The sequence below is a fragment of the Peromyscus californicus genome, unplaced genomic scaffold (genome assembly GCF_007827085.1).
Source record: "Peromyscus californicus insignis strain IS unplaced genomic scaffold, ASM782708v3 Scaffold_10__1_contigs__length_136768540, whole genome shotgun sequence".
NCBI lineage: Eukaryota > Metazoa > Chordata > Mammalia > Rodentia > Cricetidae > Peromyscus > Peromyscus californicus.
Genome location: NW_026294391.1, coordinates 132,685,511 through 132,700,184, shown reverse-complemented (window position 1 = coordinate 132,700,184; position 14,674 = coordinate 132,685,511). Strand labels below are relative to the sequence as shown.

The 14,674-nt window shown below is 39.7% G+C and overlaps 1 protein-coding gene across 1 annotated transcript in view; it reads left to right on the top strand.

The window, feature by feature from the left end:
- Gabra3 (gamma-aminobutyric acid type A receptor subunit alpha3) overlaps positions 1 to 14,147 on the top strand; it is a 318,197-nt gene extending 304,050 nt beyond the window's left edge. Inside the window, exon 10 of the mRNA XM_052741044.1 lies at positions 12,646 to 14,147. Within this exon, the coding sequence (XP_052597004.1) occupies positions 12,646 to 13,692 (1,047 nt within the window). The 3' untranslated portion in view covers positions 13,693 to 14,147. The remainder of the gene's footprint in view (positions 1 to 12,645) is intronic.
- Positions 14,148 to 14,674: the final 527 nt, after the last annotated feature.

Genomic DNA, 14,674 nt, shown 5'->3' with positions numbered 1-14,674 from the left:
TTTCACTTTGCAGAATTTGGAAAATTGAAATATGTACACCATACCATTGATATTTATTCAGGATTTCAATGGGCAACTGCTTTGAGTTCTGAAAAAGCTGATTCTGTAATCACTCATTTGCCAGAAGTTATGGCCATCATGGGCATACCTGCACAAATCAAAACTGACAATGCTCCATCATATGTCTCTGTTAAAATGAACCAGTTTTTTGCTTATTACAATATAAAGCATATTACAGGCATACCACATAATCCTACAGGTCAAGCAGTTATAGAAAGATCAAACAGAACTCTAAAGGATATGCTAAATAAACAGAAAGGGATAACAAAACCCCCCAGAAATAGACTGCATAATGCTCTATTAAATTTGAATTTTCTCAATGCCAATGAGAAAGGAACAACAGCTGCAGAGAGACATTGGATAATAGAAAAAACTACAGAATTAAATCAACCTATATACTTTAAGGATGTGCTGACCTCAGAATGGACACCAGGATATGTGTTACGTTGGGGACGAGGTTTTGCTTTTGTTTCTAAAGTAGAAGATAAGTTGTGGGTATCATCAAAATTGATAAAGGTTCGATTTGAACAAGAGAGACCTCTTAATTAGAGGAGGTGATAGTTCATCAACCAGCATGAAAATCCAATTTAAACTAACTTATACCAGTAACACATGCCTTTTCATTTAATCAGATAATAACTTGCCAAAAAGGAACATCCCCAAAATTAGTCTTGGGGAAAGGTTTTTGTTTTTGTCTTTTAGGAGAACGAAGGTTAAGGAATCTGAAGATCACTGGACAAATGAGACAACTGAAGAAAAGGGACAAATCATCTATCCCAGGAAACAGAGTGAAATGGCGTATGGGTATATCATCTAAAAAATTTTATAAGTCTTCCTAAATGTTTGTGTCTGCTTTTCTCTAATGAAATTTAACACTATTGGTCTTCTAATAGTCCCAGTTCAATTAAAATTTAAAGCTGACTTTGGAGTTGGAGAATGGCTCTCTCCTTCTTTAAATTCATGTATGTTGTTAAAAGGAAAATGCAAACTCCCTGAATCATGCCAGAAGTAGAGAGCTATCTTCTGCTATGGGACAGGAGAAAAAGCCAAATTGATTAAGTGACTATTCTATTACTAATTTCAACTCTTTAATTCTATTCTGATTCTTTAAACTTTTCTTAAAGTATGAATTTCATATCAAAATTTATATATATACATAGATAGATATATGTACATTTTATACTTTTTTAAGATATGAATGGTCATATAGAATACTAACTAATTCTAGAAAAAAGGCTTCAATTAGCTGCATATATATGTCTTTGTGTTCGAGTCTCTTATCAGTTTTCTGCAGGAAATCACGGCCAGGCCTAACATCAACTGAAGTCTCTAGGAAGAAGATGGGGCCCCACAACAACAACAATTCCACGTGAACAATAATAATATCATTAAGCTTACAAATATCATCTACAGATCAGCTTTGGACTACAAAGTGCTCAGCGCAATTTTGAGACGGCTAGCTGAGATGATCCAGTCTCAAAGACTACTTGAATAAGGACTTGAGGTAAACCCTGAACTTTGGCATTATACACAGACTGGATAATGAAGGATATAGTTACCTTTCCTAGAATTTGACAATTTACCTAAAATTTTTCTTTCAGGGTAAAGATAACTTCACCCCTACCATCAGGAAGCAATTTTAAGAATACGATGCTCACATTCCCAAAGAGGTGGTGTGGGGCAGGTGGTTTTTTTGGTCTCATTAATGGGTTTTGGGTCTGGGATAATTTTCATTGTTTAGGGGGGTTGGTTCCAAATTGTTGTCAAGGGTTAGGAAAAAGGCTAAGCAAAGGAGATTAGATTTAAGGTTCTTGTTTAAAAAAAAAAGAAAAGAAAAAGACAATTACTAGTTTTAAATACTTTACATTGGATTGGATTGTAGGTAGAGTTTTCCTGCCTGGCCCACAGTCAGGACAAATCTCTCTCACCTGCCAGTCCCACAGATGCTCAGACCTGACCAAGTAAACACAGAGACTTATATTGCTTACAAACTGTATGGCTGTGGCAGGCTTCTTGCTAACTGTTCTTACAGCTTAAATTAACCCATTTCTATTAATCTATACCTTGCCACGTGGCTCGTGGCTTACCGGTATCTTCACATGCTGTTTCTCATCGTGGCAGCTGGCAGTGTCTCTCTGACTCAGCCTTCCACTTCCCAGCTTTATTCTCCTCCTTGCCCCGCCTACACTTCCTGCCTAGCCAACGGCCAATCAGTGTTTTATTTATTGACTAATTAGCAACACATTTGCCATACAGAACATCCCACAGCACTTCCCCTTTTTTTTTTTCAAAAAGGAAGCTTTTAACCTTAACAAAGTAAAATTACATATAATTTGGGAATTTGGGCGTAGCTTCTCTTACTACTTCCTGCTGGAGGGGGGCGCTGTATCTTATGGGGAAACAAAGAAAATTTTAGGATTATGGAATAGTCCATGAGGCTGTATAGTCTGAGCCAGATGCCTTCAAACCGTTCTGGATGTTGGATCATCTGGGCCATGGTGTCATCGGAGACCTTTCAGGGGGTCTTGGCTGGTCAAACCTGATGTGTCTTAATCTGGAACAAATCCATAGCCTCTGGCTTTCTGTGGAAACAAAAGCAGAGTCTCCTTTCCAAAGTGACATATCCTTATATCCAAATTTTGAAGTCAAGGTACATTTAAAATATACATTTTGGCATAACTCAACAGCTTTTACAATCAAATATTTTTCTGCAGTTAAAAGTCCCAAAGACAACACAATGCAGATTCTCTGTGTAATATCCATTTTTACATGGCTTATTTTTTATACTACCTTTACTGTCTCTTTAAAGACTTTATTTTTTTAAAACTATGTATTTATTTCTATAACTCTATATATCATCTTTTTTGTCTCTTTCAAGCCTACGTATCTTTTACACACATTGTAAACTATTACATCTGAATCTGTCTTATTGTGAATCTATTGCCTTAAACTGCAGCAGCTGTGGCTGCTGGATCCACCCACCTCAGCTTCCCAACATGGCCATGGTTTACCGCCAGCTCTGGGAGCTATCGGGGGTCTATGCTTTTAGCCAAGCAGCTTGTAGCCCAGAAACCTCCCCTTTTGCTCTGCACCAGCAAAGGCTAAATCCACCATGCAGCTCAAAGTTCTACTTGCAAGGGCCTCATTCCCCGCTATAGGCAGGTCGAGCATGCACGATAGGAACCCACCAATAGCTCAAACCGGCAGCTGCCGCTCATTTGAGAGAGACAATTAGGAAGCTGTTTTCAGCTCTGTTTTAGAATCTTTTTTCTCAGTTTTTAGGTGCAAACTCTTGCCACCACGTTGGATGCAATTTGTTGCTAGAGTTTTCCTGCCTGGCCCACAGTCAGGACAAATCTCTCTCATCTGCCAGTCCCACAGCCGCTCAAACCCGACCAAGTAAACACAGAGACTTATATTGGTTACAAACTGTATGGCCATGGCAGGCTTCTTGCTAACTGTTCTTACAGCTTAAATTAATCCATTTCCATTAATCTATACCTTGCCACATGGCTTGTGGCTTACCGACATCTTCACATGCTGTTTCTCATCATTGTGGTGGTATTTTACTTGTACTGAAATGTGATTTTAATTGTATGTTAATAAATAAAGTTGCCTGGGGGTCAGAGCTATTAGAGCCATAGCAAGTGCGTGGCGGCAGTGGCGCACACCTTTAAGGACCTGGAGGGCGGTACATACAGGCAGTGACGAGACAGTCACATGTTTGGGTTTACAACCAATGAGAAGGCAGAACAGAAAGACTATAAAGACAGACACACAGGAAGTAGGTCTCTTTCGGAGAGCTCTCTTGGCTGAAGAGGATCCCTGAATCAGGAAGGGTGAGGCTCTTAGCTCTGACCTCTTGGCTTTCTTCTCTGAATTGGCTCTGTGTTTCTTATTTAAAAAGACCATTGGTTACATCTACATTTGGCGCCCAACGTGACAAGAATCCGTTAAAAACTGTTTAACTGCTGAGCTGGATTCACACCTCGGACACTAGGTGGCTGTTTTGAAATTCCATCGGATTTGTACTGTTCTACAAGGACTTGGTTATCCAATATTTTAAAGGAAACTATTTAAAAGAGAAATTTTTTTCCACATTTAAAAAAAAAATGGGTTTTCTGTGTTCATTGGAAGAAAATTGGGCTTTGTTTGCAATTTTAGACAGTCTGACAATGGAACAGCTATATGAGAAGATTAATGTTGATAGAATTATGCATTTTATTACTATGTTTATTCTCATTTTACTATTTAAAAAGATAGTCAATTTAAGTGCCAGGGTGACAGTTTTACAAAAACTTGATACACCTGTAAAAACTCAGACAGAAGAAACTAGCAGTGAAGTTGCTTCAAGATTGGATCATAGGGTTACAGAAAGAAAGCCTGTTTTCACACAGTCACCCTTAGTTTGTCCAGTAACCGTACAGCAGTTGCCTGATCAAATGACTACACAAAATATTTGGGCTCCAATTGAAATGTTAGATTTACGAAGGTTTAAGGAGGCAATATTATCTTATGGCATACATTCCCCATATGTAAAACAAATGTTAAACTCTTGGTCAACATATAATAGGATTGTACCACAGGACTGGTGGGAGCTGGCACAAGCTGTTCTTGAACCCAGTCAAAGGCTTCAGTGGCTAACTTGGTTCAAGGATGAAGCTAAAAACATAGAAAAACAATGGAGGGATAAAGGAATACAAGTCTGCCAGGATCAGCTGATTGGAGAAGGTCAATATGCTTCAGCACAAACACAATGTTTATATGAAGTCCAAACCCTAATTTTATGTTGAACGGCAGCCTTGAATGCATGGGACAGAGTTGAGGAACCAGGAAAAAAAACTGAGTCATTTACAAAGGTTGTACAAGGCCCAAAAGAATCTTTCACAGATTTTTTACAAAGACTGGCTTCAGCAGTAAAGAGAATGGTCCCGTCCCGGATTCAGAAGCTGTAAGATAATAATTGAAACTTTGGCCTTTGAGAATGTGAATGCAGCATGCAAAACAATAATCAGGCCGTTAAAGGCAAGATCTGCACCTTTGGAAGATTGGATTAGAGACACGGTTAATGTTGACACTCATGACCATGATGATATGCAGGTAGGAGAAGCAATTTCAAAAGGTTTGAGGAATGTTAGATGTTTTGGATGTGGAAAGCAAGGACATTTGAAAAGGGACTGTAAACAGGTCATTCCTGGAAATAATATTTCTTCAAGGAACAATGGCAACAGAGTGCCCCTTCCTTCTGGAGTATCATTGAAAAACTATGGACAGAAAGTGAACCTTGGCAAAGAACTTACAGTAATTTTGGGGGAGAAATTAAGAGCAAATATCCCAAAAGCAATAGAATTGATCTTATAAAGAGATCTCATTGGATCTTGCCTCGAATTGTAGGGGAAAAACCCATATCTGGAGTTTGTACATTTTATACAGATGCCAACAAACAAGGAAAGGCAGGTTACAAATCAGAAAATTTAAGTAAAGTGGTTCAAAGTCCTTATAATTCAGTTCAAAAATCAGAATTGTATGCTATTCTGTTGGTATTAATGGATTTTTCAGAACCTCTCAACTTAGTAACTGACTCTCAGTATGCTGAAAGAGTAGTATTACATATTGAGACTGCAGAATTTATCCCTGATGCTTCAGAATTAACTTCACTATTTATTCAATTACAAGATACAATCAGGAAAAGGAGTCATCCTTTATATATAACTCACATCTGATCCCATACTGGTCTGCCAGGCCCTCTAGCACAAGGCAATGATGAGATTGATAAATTATTGATAGGAAATGTGCTGGAGGCCTCAGAATTTCATAAAAACATCATGTCAATAGTAAAGGTTTAAAAAAGGATTTTTCCATAACCTGGCAACAAGCCAAAGAAATAGTAAAGAAATGTCCTACTTATTCCTTCTACAATCAAATACCAATACTAGCAGGATGTAACCCAAAGGGTACTCAGAGGAATGAAATCTGGCAGATGGACGTGTTTCACTTTGCAGAATTTGGAAAATTGAAATATGTACACCATACCATTGATATTTATTCAGGATTTCAATGGGCAACTGCTTTGAGTTCTGAAAAAGCTGATTCTGTAATCACTCATTTGCCAGAAGTTATGGCCATCATGGGCATACCTGCACAAATCAAAACTGACAATGCTCCATCATATGTCTCTGTTAAAATGAACCAGTTTTTTGCTTATTACAATATAAAGCATATTACAGGCATACCACATAATCCTACAGGTCAAGCAGTTATAGAAAGATCAAACAGAACTCTAAAGGATATGCTAAATAAACAGAAAGGGATAACAAAACCCCCCAGAAATAGACTGCATAATGCTCTATTAAATTTGAATTTTCTCAATGCCAATGAGAAAGGAACAACAGCTGCAGAGAGACATTGGATAATAGAAAAAACTACAGAATTAAATCAACCTATATACTTTAAGGATGTGCTGACCTCAGAATGGACACCAGGATATGTGTTACGTTGGGGACGAGGTTTTGCTTTTGTTTCTAAAGTAGAAGATAAGTTGTGGGTATCATCAAAATTGATAAAGGTTCGATTTGAACAAGAGAGACCTCTTAATTAGAGGAGGTGATAGTTCATCAACCAGCATGAAAATCCAATTTAAACTAACTTATACCAGTAACACATGCCTTTTCATTTAATCAGATAATAACTTGCCAAAAAGGAACATCCCCAAAATTAGTCTTGGGGAAAGGTTTTTGTTTTTGTCTTTTAGGAGAACGAAGGTTAAGGAATCTGAAGATCACTGGACAAATGAGACAACTGAAGAAAAGGGACAAATCATCTATCCCAGGAAACAGAGTGAAATGGCGTATGGGTATATCATCTAAAAAATTTTATAAGTCTTCCTAAATGTTTGTGTCTGCTTTTCTCTAATGAAATTTAACACTATTGGTCTTCTAATAGTCCCAGTTCAATTAAAATTTAAAGCTGACTTTGGAGTTGGAGAATGGCTCTCTCCTTCTTTAAATTCATGTATGTTGTTAAAAGGAAAATGCAAACTCCCTGAATCATGCCAGAAGTAGAGAGCTATCTTCTGCTATGGGACAGGAGAAAAAGCCAAATTGATTAAGTGACTATTCTATTACTAATTTCAACTCTTTAATTCTATTCTGATTCTTTAAACTTTTCTTAAAGTATGAATTTCATATCAAAATTTATATATATACATAGATAGATATATGTACATTTTATACTTTTTTAAGATATGAATGGTCATATAGAATACTAACTAATTCTAGAAAAAAGGCTTCAATTAGCTGCATATATATGTCTTTGTGTTCGAGTCTCTTATCAGTTTTCTGCAGGAAATCACGGCCAGGCCTAACATCAACTGAAGTCTCTAGGAAGAAGATGGGGCCCCACAACAACAACAATTCCACGTGAACAATAATAATATCATTAAGCTTACAAATATCATCTACAGATCAGCTTTGGACTACAAAGTGCTCAGCGCAATTTTGAGACGGCTAGCTGAGATGATCCAGTCTCAAAGACTACTTGAATAAGGACTTGAGGTAAACCCTGAACTTTGGCATTATACACAGACTGGATAATGAAGGATATAGTTACCTTTCCTAGAATTTGACAATTTACCTAAAATTTTTCTTTCAGGGTAAAGATAACTTCACCCCTACCATCAGGAAGCAATTTTAAGAATACGATGCTCACATTCCCAAAGAGGTGGTGTGGGGCAGGTGGTTTTTTTGGTCTCATTAATGGGTTTTGGGTCTGGGATAATTTTCATTGTTTAGGGGGGTTGGTTCCAAATTGTTGTCAAGGGTTAGGAAAAAGGCTAAGCAAAGGAGATTAGATTTAAGGTTCTTGTTTAAAAAAAAAAGAAAAGAAAAAGACAATTACTAGTTTTAAATACTTTACATTGGATTGGATTGTAGGTAGAGTTTTCCTGCCTGGCCCACAGTCAGGACAAATCTCTCTCACCTGCCAGTCCCACAGATGCTCAGACCTGACCAAGTAAACACAGAGACTTATATTGCTTACAAACTGTATGGCTGTGGCAGGCTTCTTGCTAACTGTTCTTACAGCTTAAATTAACCCATTTCTATTAATCTATACCTTGCCACGTGGCTCGTGGCTTACCGGTATCTTCACATGCTGTTTCTCATCGTGGCAGCTGGCAGTGTCTCTCTGACTCAGCCTTCCACTTCCCAGCTTTATTCTCCTCCTTGCCCCGCCTACACTTCCTGCCTAGCCAACGGCCAATCAGTGTTTTATTTATTGACTAATTAGCAACACATTTGCCATACAGAACATCCCACAGCACTTCCCCTTTTTTTTTTCAAAAAGGAAGCTTTTAACCTTAACAAAGTAAAATTACATATAATTTGGGAATTTGGGCGTAGCTTCTCTTACTACTTCCTGCTGGAGGGGGGCGCTGTATCTTATGGGGAAACAAAGAAAATTTTAGGATTATGGAATAGTCCATGAGGCTGTATAGTCTGAGCCAGATGCCTTCAAACCGTTCTGGATGTTGGATCATCTGGGCCATGGTGTCATCGGAGACCTTTCAGGGGGTCTTGGCTGGTCAAACCTGATGTGTCTTAATCTGGAACAAATCCATAGCCTCTGGCTTTCTGTGGAAACAAAAGCAGAGTCTCCTTTCCAAAGTGACATATCCTTATATCCAAATTTTGAAGTCAAGGTACATTTAAAATATACATTTTGGCATAACTCAACAGCTTTTACAATCAAATATTTTTCTGCAGTTAAAAGTCCCAAAGACAACACAATGCAGATTCTCTGTGTAATATCCATTTTTACATGGCTTATTTTTTATACTACCTTTACTGTCTCTTTAAAGACTTTATTTTTTTAAAACTATGTATTTATTTCTATAACTCTATATATCATCTTTTTTGTCTCTTTCAAGCCTACGTATCTTTTACACACATTGTAAACTATTACATCTGAATCTGTCTTATTGTGAATCTATTGCCTTAAACTGCAGCAGCTGTGGCTGCTGGATCCACCCACCTCAGCTTCCCAACATGGCCATGGTTTACCGCCAGCTCTGGGAGCTATCGGGGGTCTATGCTTTTAGCCAAGCAGCGTGTAGCCCAGAAACCTCCCCTTTTGCTCTGCACCAGCAAAGGCTAAATCCACCATGCAGCTCAAAGTGCCACTTGCAAAGGCCTCATTCCCGCCATAGGCAGGTCGAGCACGCACACTAGGAACCCACCAGTAGCTCAAACCAGCAGCTGCCGCTCATTTGAGAGAGACAATTAGGAACTGTTTTTAGCTCCGTTTTAGAATCTTTTCTCAAGTTTTAGGTGGAAACTCTTGCCACCACGTTGGACGCCATTTGTAGCTAGAGTTTTCCTGCCTGGCCCACAGTCAGGACAAATCTCTCTCACCTGCCAGTCCCACAGCCTTTCAAACCCAACCAAGTAAACACAGAGGCTTATTTTGCTTACAAACTGTATGGCCGTGGCAGGCTTCTTACTAACTGTTCTTACAGCTTAAATTAACCCATTTCTATTAATCTATACCTTGCCACGTGGCTCGTGGCTTACCGGTATCTTCACATGCTGTTTCTCATCGTGGCAGCTGGCAGTGTCTCTCTGACTCAGCCTTCCACTTCCCAGCTTTATTCTCCTCCTTGCCCCGCCTACACTTCCTGCCTAGCCAACGGCCAATCAGTGTTTTATTTATTGACTAATTAGAAACACATTTGCCATACAGAACATCCCACAGCATTGGATGGTTTTATATTGTATATAAATTATATATATTGAAATTGATATTGTTAGAAAATGCTATATGTATATTTCTAATTGTACTTATACTGTTCATTTAACAATGTAATGCATTTTTCTGATCCTTGAATGTTATTATTACCAACTATTAGGATATAAAGAAATGAATGTTAGTAGTTAGACATTAAAATAGAACTTGCAGTCATATTAGGTATGTTTTAAAAATTGAGCAGATATATTTTAGATAGACAGGTCATTTTCAAACCCTTCAGAGATTTACAGAATATGGCATTTAAAATGTTTTAATAACTTAGAAAATTTTTCTTTTTTATTATGACTATGAGACATGTCGGCTCCTGGCAGTGCCAATCTACTTCAGAGAAAATATGGGCATTGAAGAAACAGCATATGGAGTTAACTTTCATTGTGGCAAAAGTTAGCCACTGAACAACAAAGTATCCTCAAATCAACAGGACAAAATGGACAGACAGGACATGAAACAAAGACTACTGATTCTTGCCAAATCAAGTGTGGTTATGGCTTTATCAAAAGGCATCTTCTGAGGCCAGGACAATATGACACTATCCCTGAAGTGGCCTTCGCAATCCGGAAAAGGTACAGTGCCCTTTTCTTTGAAGGCAGCTGAACAGGCAGTGGGCTGATGGCTTCTGATGTGCAGTGGAACGACAGCTGAAACAGTTATTCTTGAAGAGTCAGTAAGCTCACACCTCTCAATAGTAGACTAGCATTTAATAGAGGGATGTGAAGAACAAAATGCTGAGATGAAGCCACATATGCACAGCCAAGAAGAATGGACAGCTGAATTAAAAAAAAAATCAACAATTTCCAGAATTTAAAATTCTGAATCATGACAGGACACTAGTAGAATTCAGGTGTTTCTGGTACATGGACTGCTCTCACCCAATGTGAGGTTGAACTGTTGACCTTGTGTACATCCTACTTTACAAATGAGTCTGTCAGATATGCTAAGCCTATAGGCTAAAGATGATGCCCCAACACTGCAGAGAAACCTCAGGTGACTGTCCAGGCAGGTGGCTGTTTCTGTCAACTCACAATTTTTTGGAAGTTGCTTGCATGTACTTCCTGTTTTTATTTTTTATTAGGTAACATTATTTTCCTTCTTGGATCTCTGAGGGACTTGAATATTAGTTAGTTATAGTTGAAGATTAGTTAGTTATAGTTGAAGACTAGTTAGGATAGAAAGTGAATTAGGTACATTTTGGATTTACCAAAATAGGATAGATAATGGAATTATTTTCTCTGAATTTGTCAAATACAAATGGACTAGACATTGTTTAGGTATTTATTACTTGTATGTATTGTATATAGTTATTGTAGTTTTGTATATAGTTTTTCTCATGTTAGTTATAACCTTTTTCCTTTTTTCTTTTTATTAAAATAGAAAAGGGGAAATATGGTGGTATTTTATTTGTACTGAAATGTGATTTTATTTGTATGTTAATAAATAAAGTTGCCTAGGGGTCAGAGCTATTAGAGCCATAGCAAAAGCTGGGCGTTGGTGGTGCACACCTTTAATCCCAGCACTTGGCAGACAGAGCTAGATAGATCTCTGTGTGTTCAAGGATACAGCCAACAGACAGTGAGGAGGCAGTCATGTGGTTGGTTTTACAACCAATGAGAAGACAGAGCAGAAAGTCTATATAAAGACAAACAGACAGGAAGTAGTTCTCTTTGGGAGAGTTCTCTTGGCTGAAGTGGCTAGCTGCAGCACATGGGTAAGGCTCTTAGCTCTGATCTCTTGGCTTTCTTCTTTGCATTGGTTTTGTGTATCTTTTTTTTTTTTTTTTTTTTTTTTTTTTTGGTTTTTTGAGACAGGGTTTCTCTGTGTAGCTTTGCGCCTTTCCTGGAACTCACTTGGTAGCCCAGGCTGGCCTCGAACTCACAGAGATCCACCTGGCTCTGCCTCCCGAGTGCTGGGATTAAAGGCGTGCGCCACCACCGCCCGGCGGTTTTGTGTTTCTTATTTAATAAGACGGTTGGTTACATCTACACAGGAGTTTGCTTCAGTCCAGCAGATGGGAGGGGTGTAGGAGGTAGGTCCAGGAGTTTGCTTCAGGTCAGCAGATGGGAGGGGTCCAGGAGGTTGCTTCAGGGCAGCAGATGGGAAGGGTCAAGGAGTTTGTCTCTGTCCAGCAGATGGGAGGGGTCCAGGAGGTTGCTTCAGATCAGCAGATGAGGAGGGGCCAGGAGTTTGCCTCAGGCCAACAGTTGAGAAGGGTCCAGGTGTTTGCCTCAGGCCAGCAGATGGGTGGAGTCCAGTTGCTGATAGGAGACAAGGGAGAAGTAAGCACAGAGAGAACCATACACTTTAGGGTAGAGCAACTCTTCACGGTGAAGTTCAGGCTCCTGTTCAGAGTGGAGTCAAGTATTGGCCTTACAGTCTATGGCTATGGGGTGCCTCATCATTCCTCACAGAAACTAGGAGAGGAGGGTCTTGGCCTAAGATGGTTTCTTTAGGTCAGACACTAGGGAAAGCAAGCCCAGGCAGTGTCTGGGGCAAAGCTGAGGCACACACTGTGAATTTGTCACATGTGCCTCAAACAGCAGACCCACTCTGCTTAGCCCCATACAAGCTTCTGGCAACCCTGAAGCCTCTACTCTGGGCCAGTTGCATTCTGAGGAAACTTGTCCATACTTCCCTTAGTCTCTCAAGAGACAGACCTGACAGGGAGACAGGAAACTTGTGGCTTTAGAGCATCACCAAGAGAAAGCCTGTTATCGGCCTTTGTGAGCATTTCCAGTGGGGTGACTGTCAACAATGAATAATTCCACTCTCTTCTTCTTCCCCTAGGTCTCTGGATCTACATCACCGTGTTCCTGCTTGGTGTTCAAGACTAGAGTCCTCATGCCTAGACCTCGAAAGCGTAGGCGATGTATTGTTGAGGAAGAGCCTGAGGCCCAAAGTGAGACACAAGACCTAATCAGTGCTCCAGTTTCGATAGAAGTAGATTCCTCATCCTCTTCTACTTGCTCCTCCTCTTTCCCATCTTCTTTCTGTTCTTCCTCTTCTTACTATGCTCTAACATCAAGCACCTCAGAGGAGGGGCTTGCTGCTTCCAGGATATCAAGTCCTGCTCATAGTCCTCCAGGAGCTGGCTCCTCCTGCACTGCCATGATCTCATCTCCATGTAGCCAGTTAAGTACAGACTCTGAAACTGAGGAGAGTCTAGGTTCCTCCGAGGCTCTACCATGTGCTGCTTCATTGTCTAAAGGTGAGATAGATGTAAAAGTAGATGAGTTGGTGAAATATCTGCTCTTTAAGTATCTAATGAAGGAGCCAGTCACCAAGGCAGAAATGCTGAATAATATCATTAGAAATTATCAGGACCACTTCCCTGTGATATTTAGAGAAGCCTCAGAATGCATGCAGTTAGTCTTTGGCATTGACATGAAGGAAGTAGAGCCTGCTGGCCACACTTATATCCTTGTCATAGCCCTAGAGCTCACCTATGATGGGATGATGACTGATATCCAGGGCATACCCAAGACAGGTCTCCTGATAATGGTACTGAGCATAATATTTATGGAAGGCAACTGTATTAGTGAGGACATGGTATGGGATGTGTTGAATAACATAGGCTTGTATGCTGGGAATGATCACTTCATATATGGGGAACCCAGGAAGCTCATCACTGATGATTTTGTACAAGAAGGGTACCTGGAGTACAGGCAAGTGTCTGGCAGCCATCCTCCTTCCTATGAGCTCCTCTGGGGCCCAAGAGCCTATGCTGAAACCACCAAGATGAAAATTTTGATGTTTTTGACCAGCATCAATGGGAGTGATCCCAGATCATATCCAGTTTGGTATGCAGAGGCTTTAAGAGATGAGGAAGAGTGAGCCTAGGCTAGAAAAGCCTGGCACATGATTCTACTGCTCTGACCAGCACACATTCTAGTGCTCTAGCAGTTTCCAACTCAGATAAGGTCAGGTGGAGTCACTGATCTAAGCAGTGGACCCTCATTCTAGAGCTGGTGGGTGTACAGTGTAAACTATCCCATTCTTACTGTTGTGTTTGGGTGACTCAGGAATTGTTCCTCTTAATATTCTAAAATGTTGCTACATTTGCTAGAAAGCTCATTAGGCTGAAATTTTAAGCTTCCTGGTTGTATTAGTCATGCACTTACTGCTGTTCATCCGTGTTGAAAAGCTCTGCTATTTTGTAAAACAAGTTGAGGTACTTTCCATCTGATCTGTAATCTGTGACAAGACACCATGGTGTTGGAATTGGTATTTCTTAGGTTATGGAAAAGAATTTGGTGAATAGAATAAAATTTTTCATTTTTATCACCTTATGATCATTAGTCTCTTATTCTGGTTAACTAATTAAATTCTAACCTAAAATGTAGTCAGTGGGCTCCAATGCTCCAAACTTGCACTAAGCATATGGCGTTTGCAAGGCCTATTGTTAGCAGTGTTTCATAGGAGAACCAGATCTATGCTTTCATGTAGATGGGATGAGTGCAGCAGCCACAGCCCTGTGAGGAAGACAGTGAAAAGTCCTTTTAGACCACAAACACTAGTACAGGAGGAGGGCTGCAGAGGGGTCTCCTGGGGGGAGCAGCACAGTTTTGATGTTATAAACCAAGGCAGCTTGGGAGTTTGGGGAGTTGATTTAATGAAACTACAAAGTAGCCAAGGACAGGCCCTTGGGAGGTGTGACTGTTTTCAGGCTGAGAGAAGTAAAAACTGATCACAACATTCTTTTTTGGAGGTGGACACTGCAGCAGTAATCAGATTGGGAGTGTCTCATAGAACAATTGAATAGCACATGCAATCATCTTAAAACACAAACCCAAAATATGCACAGAGGAGTCCTGTC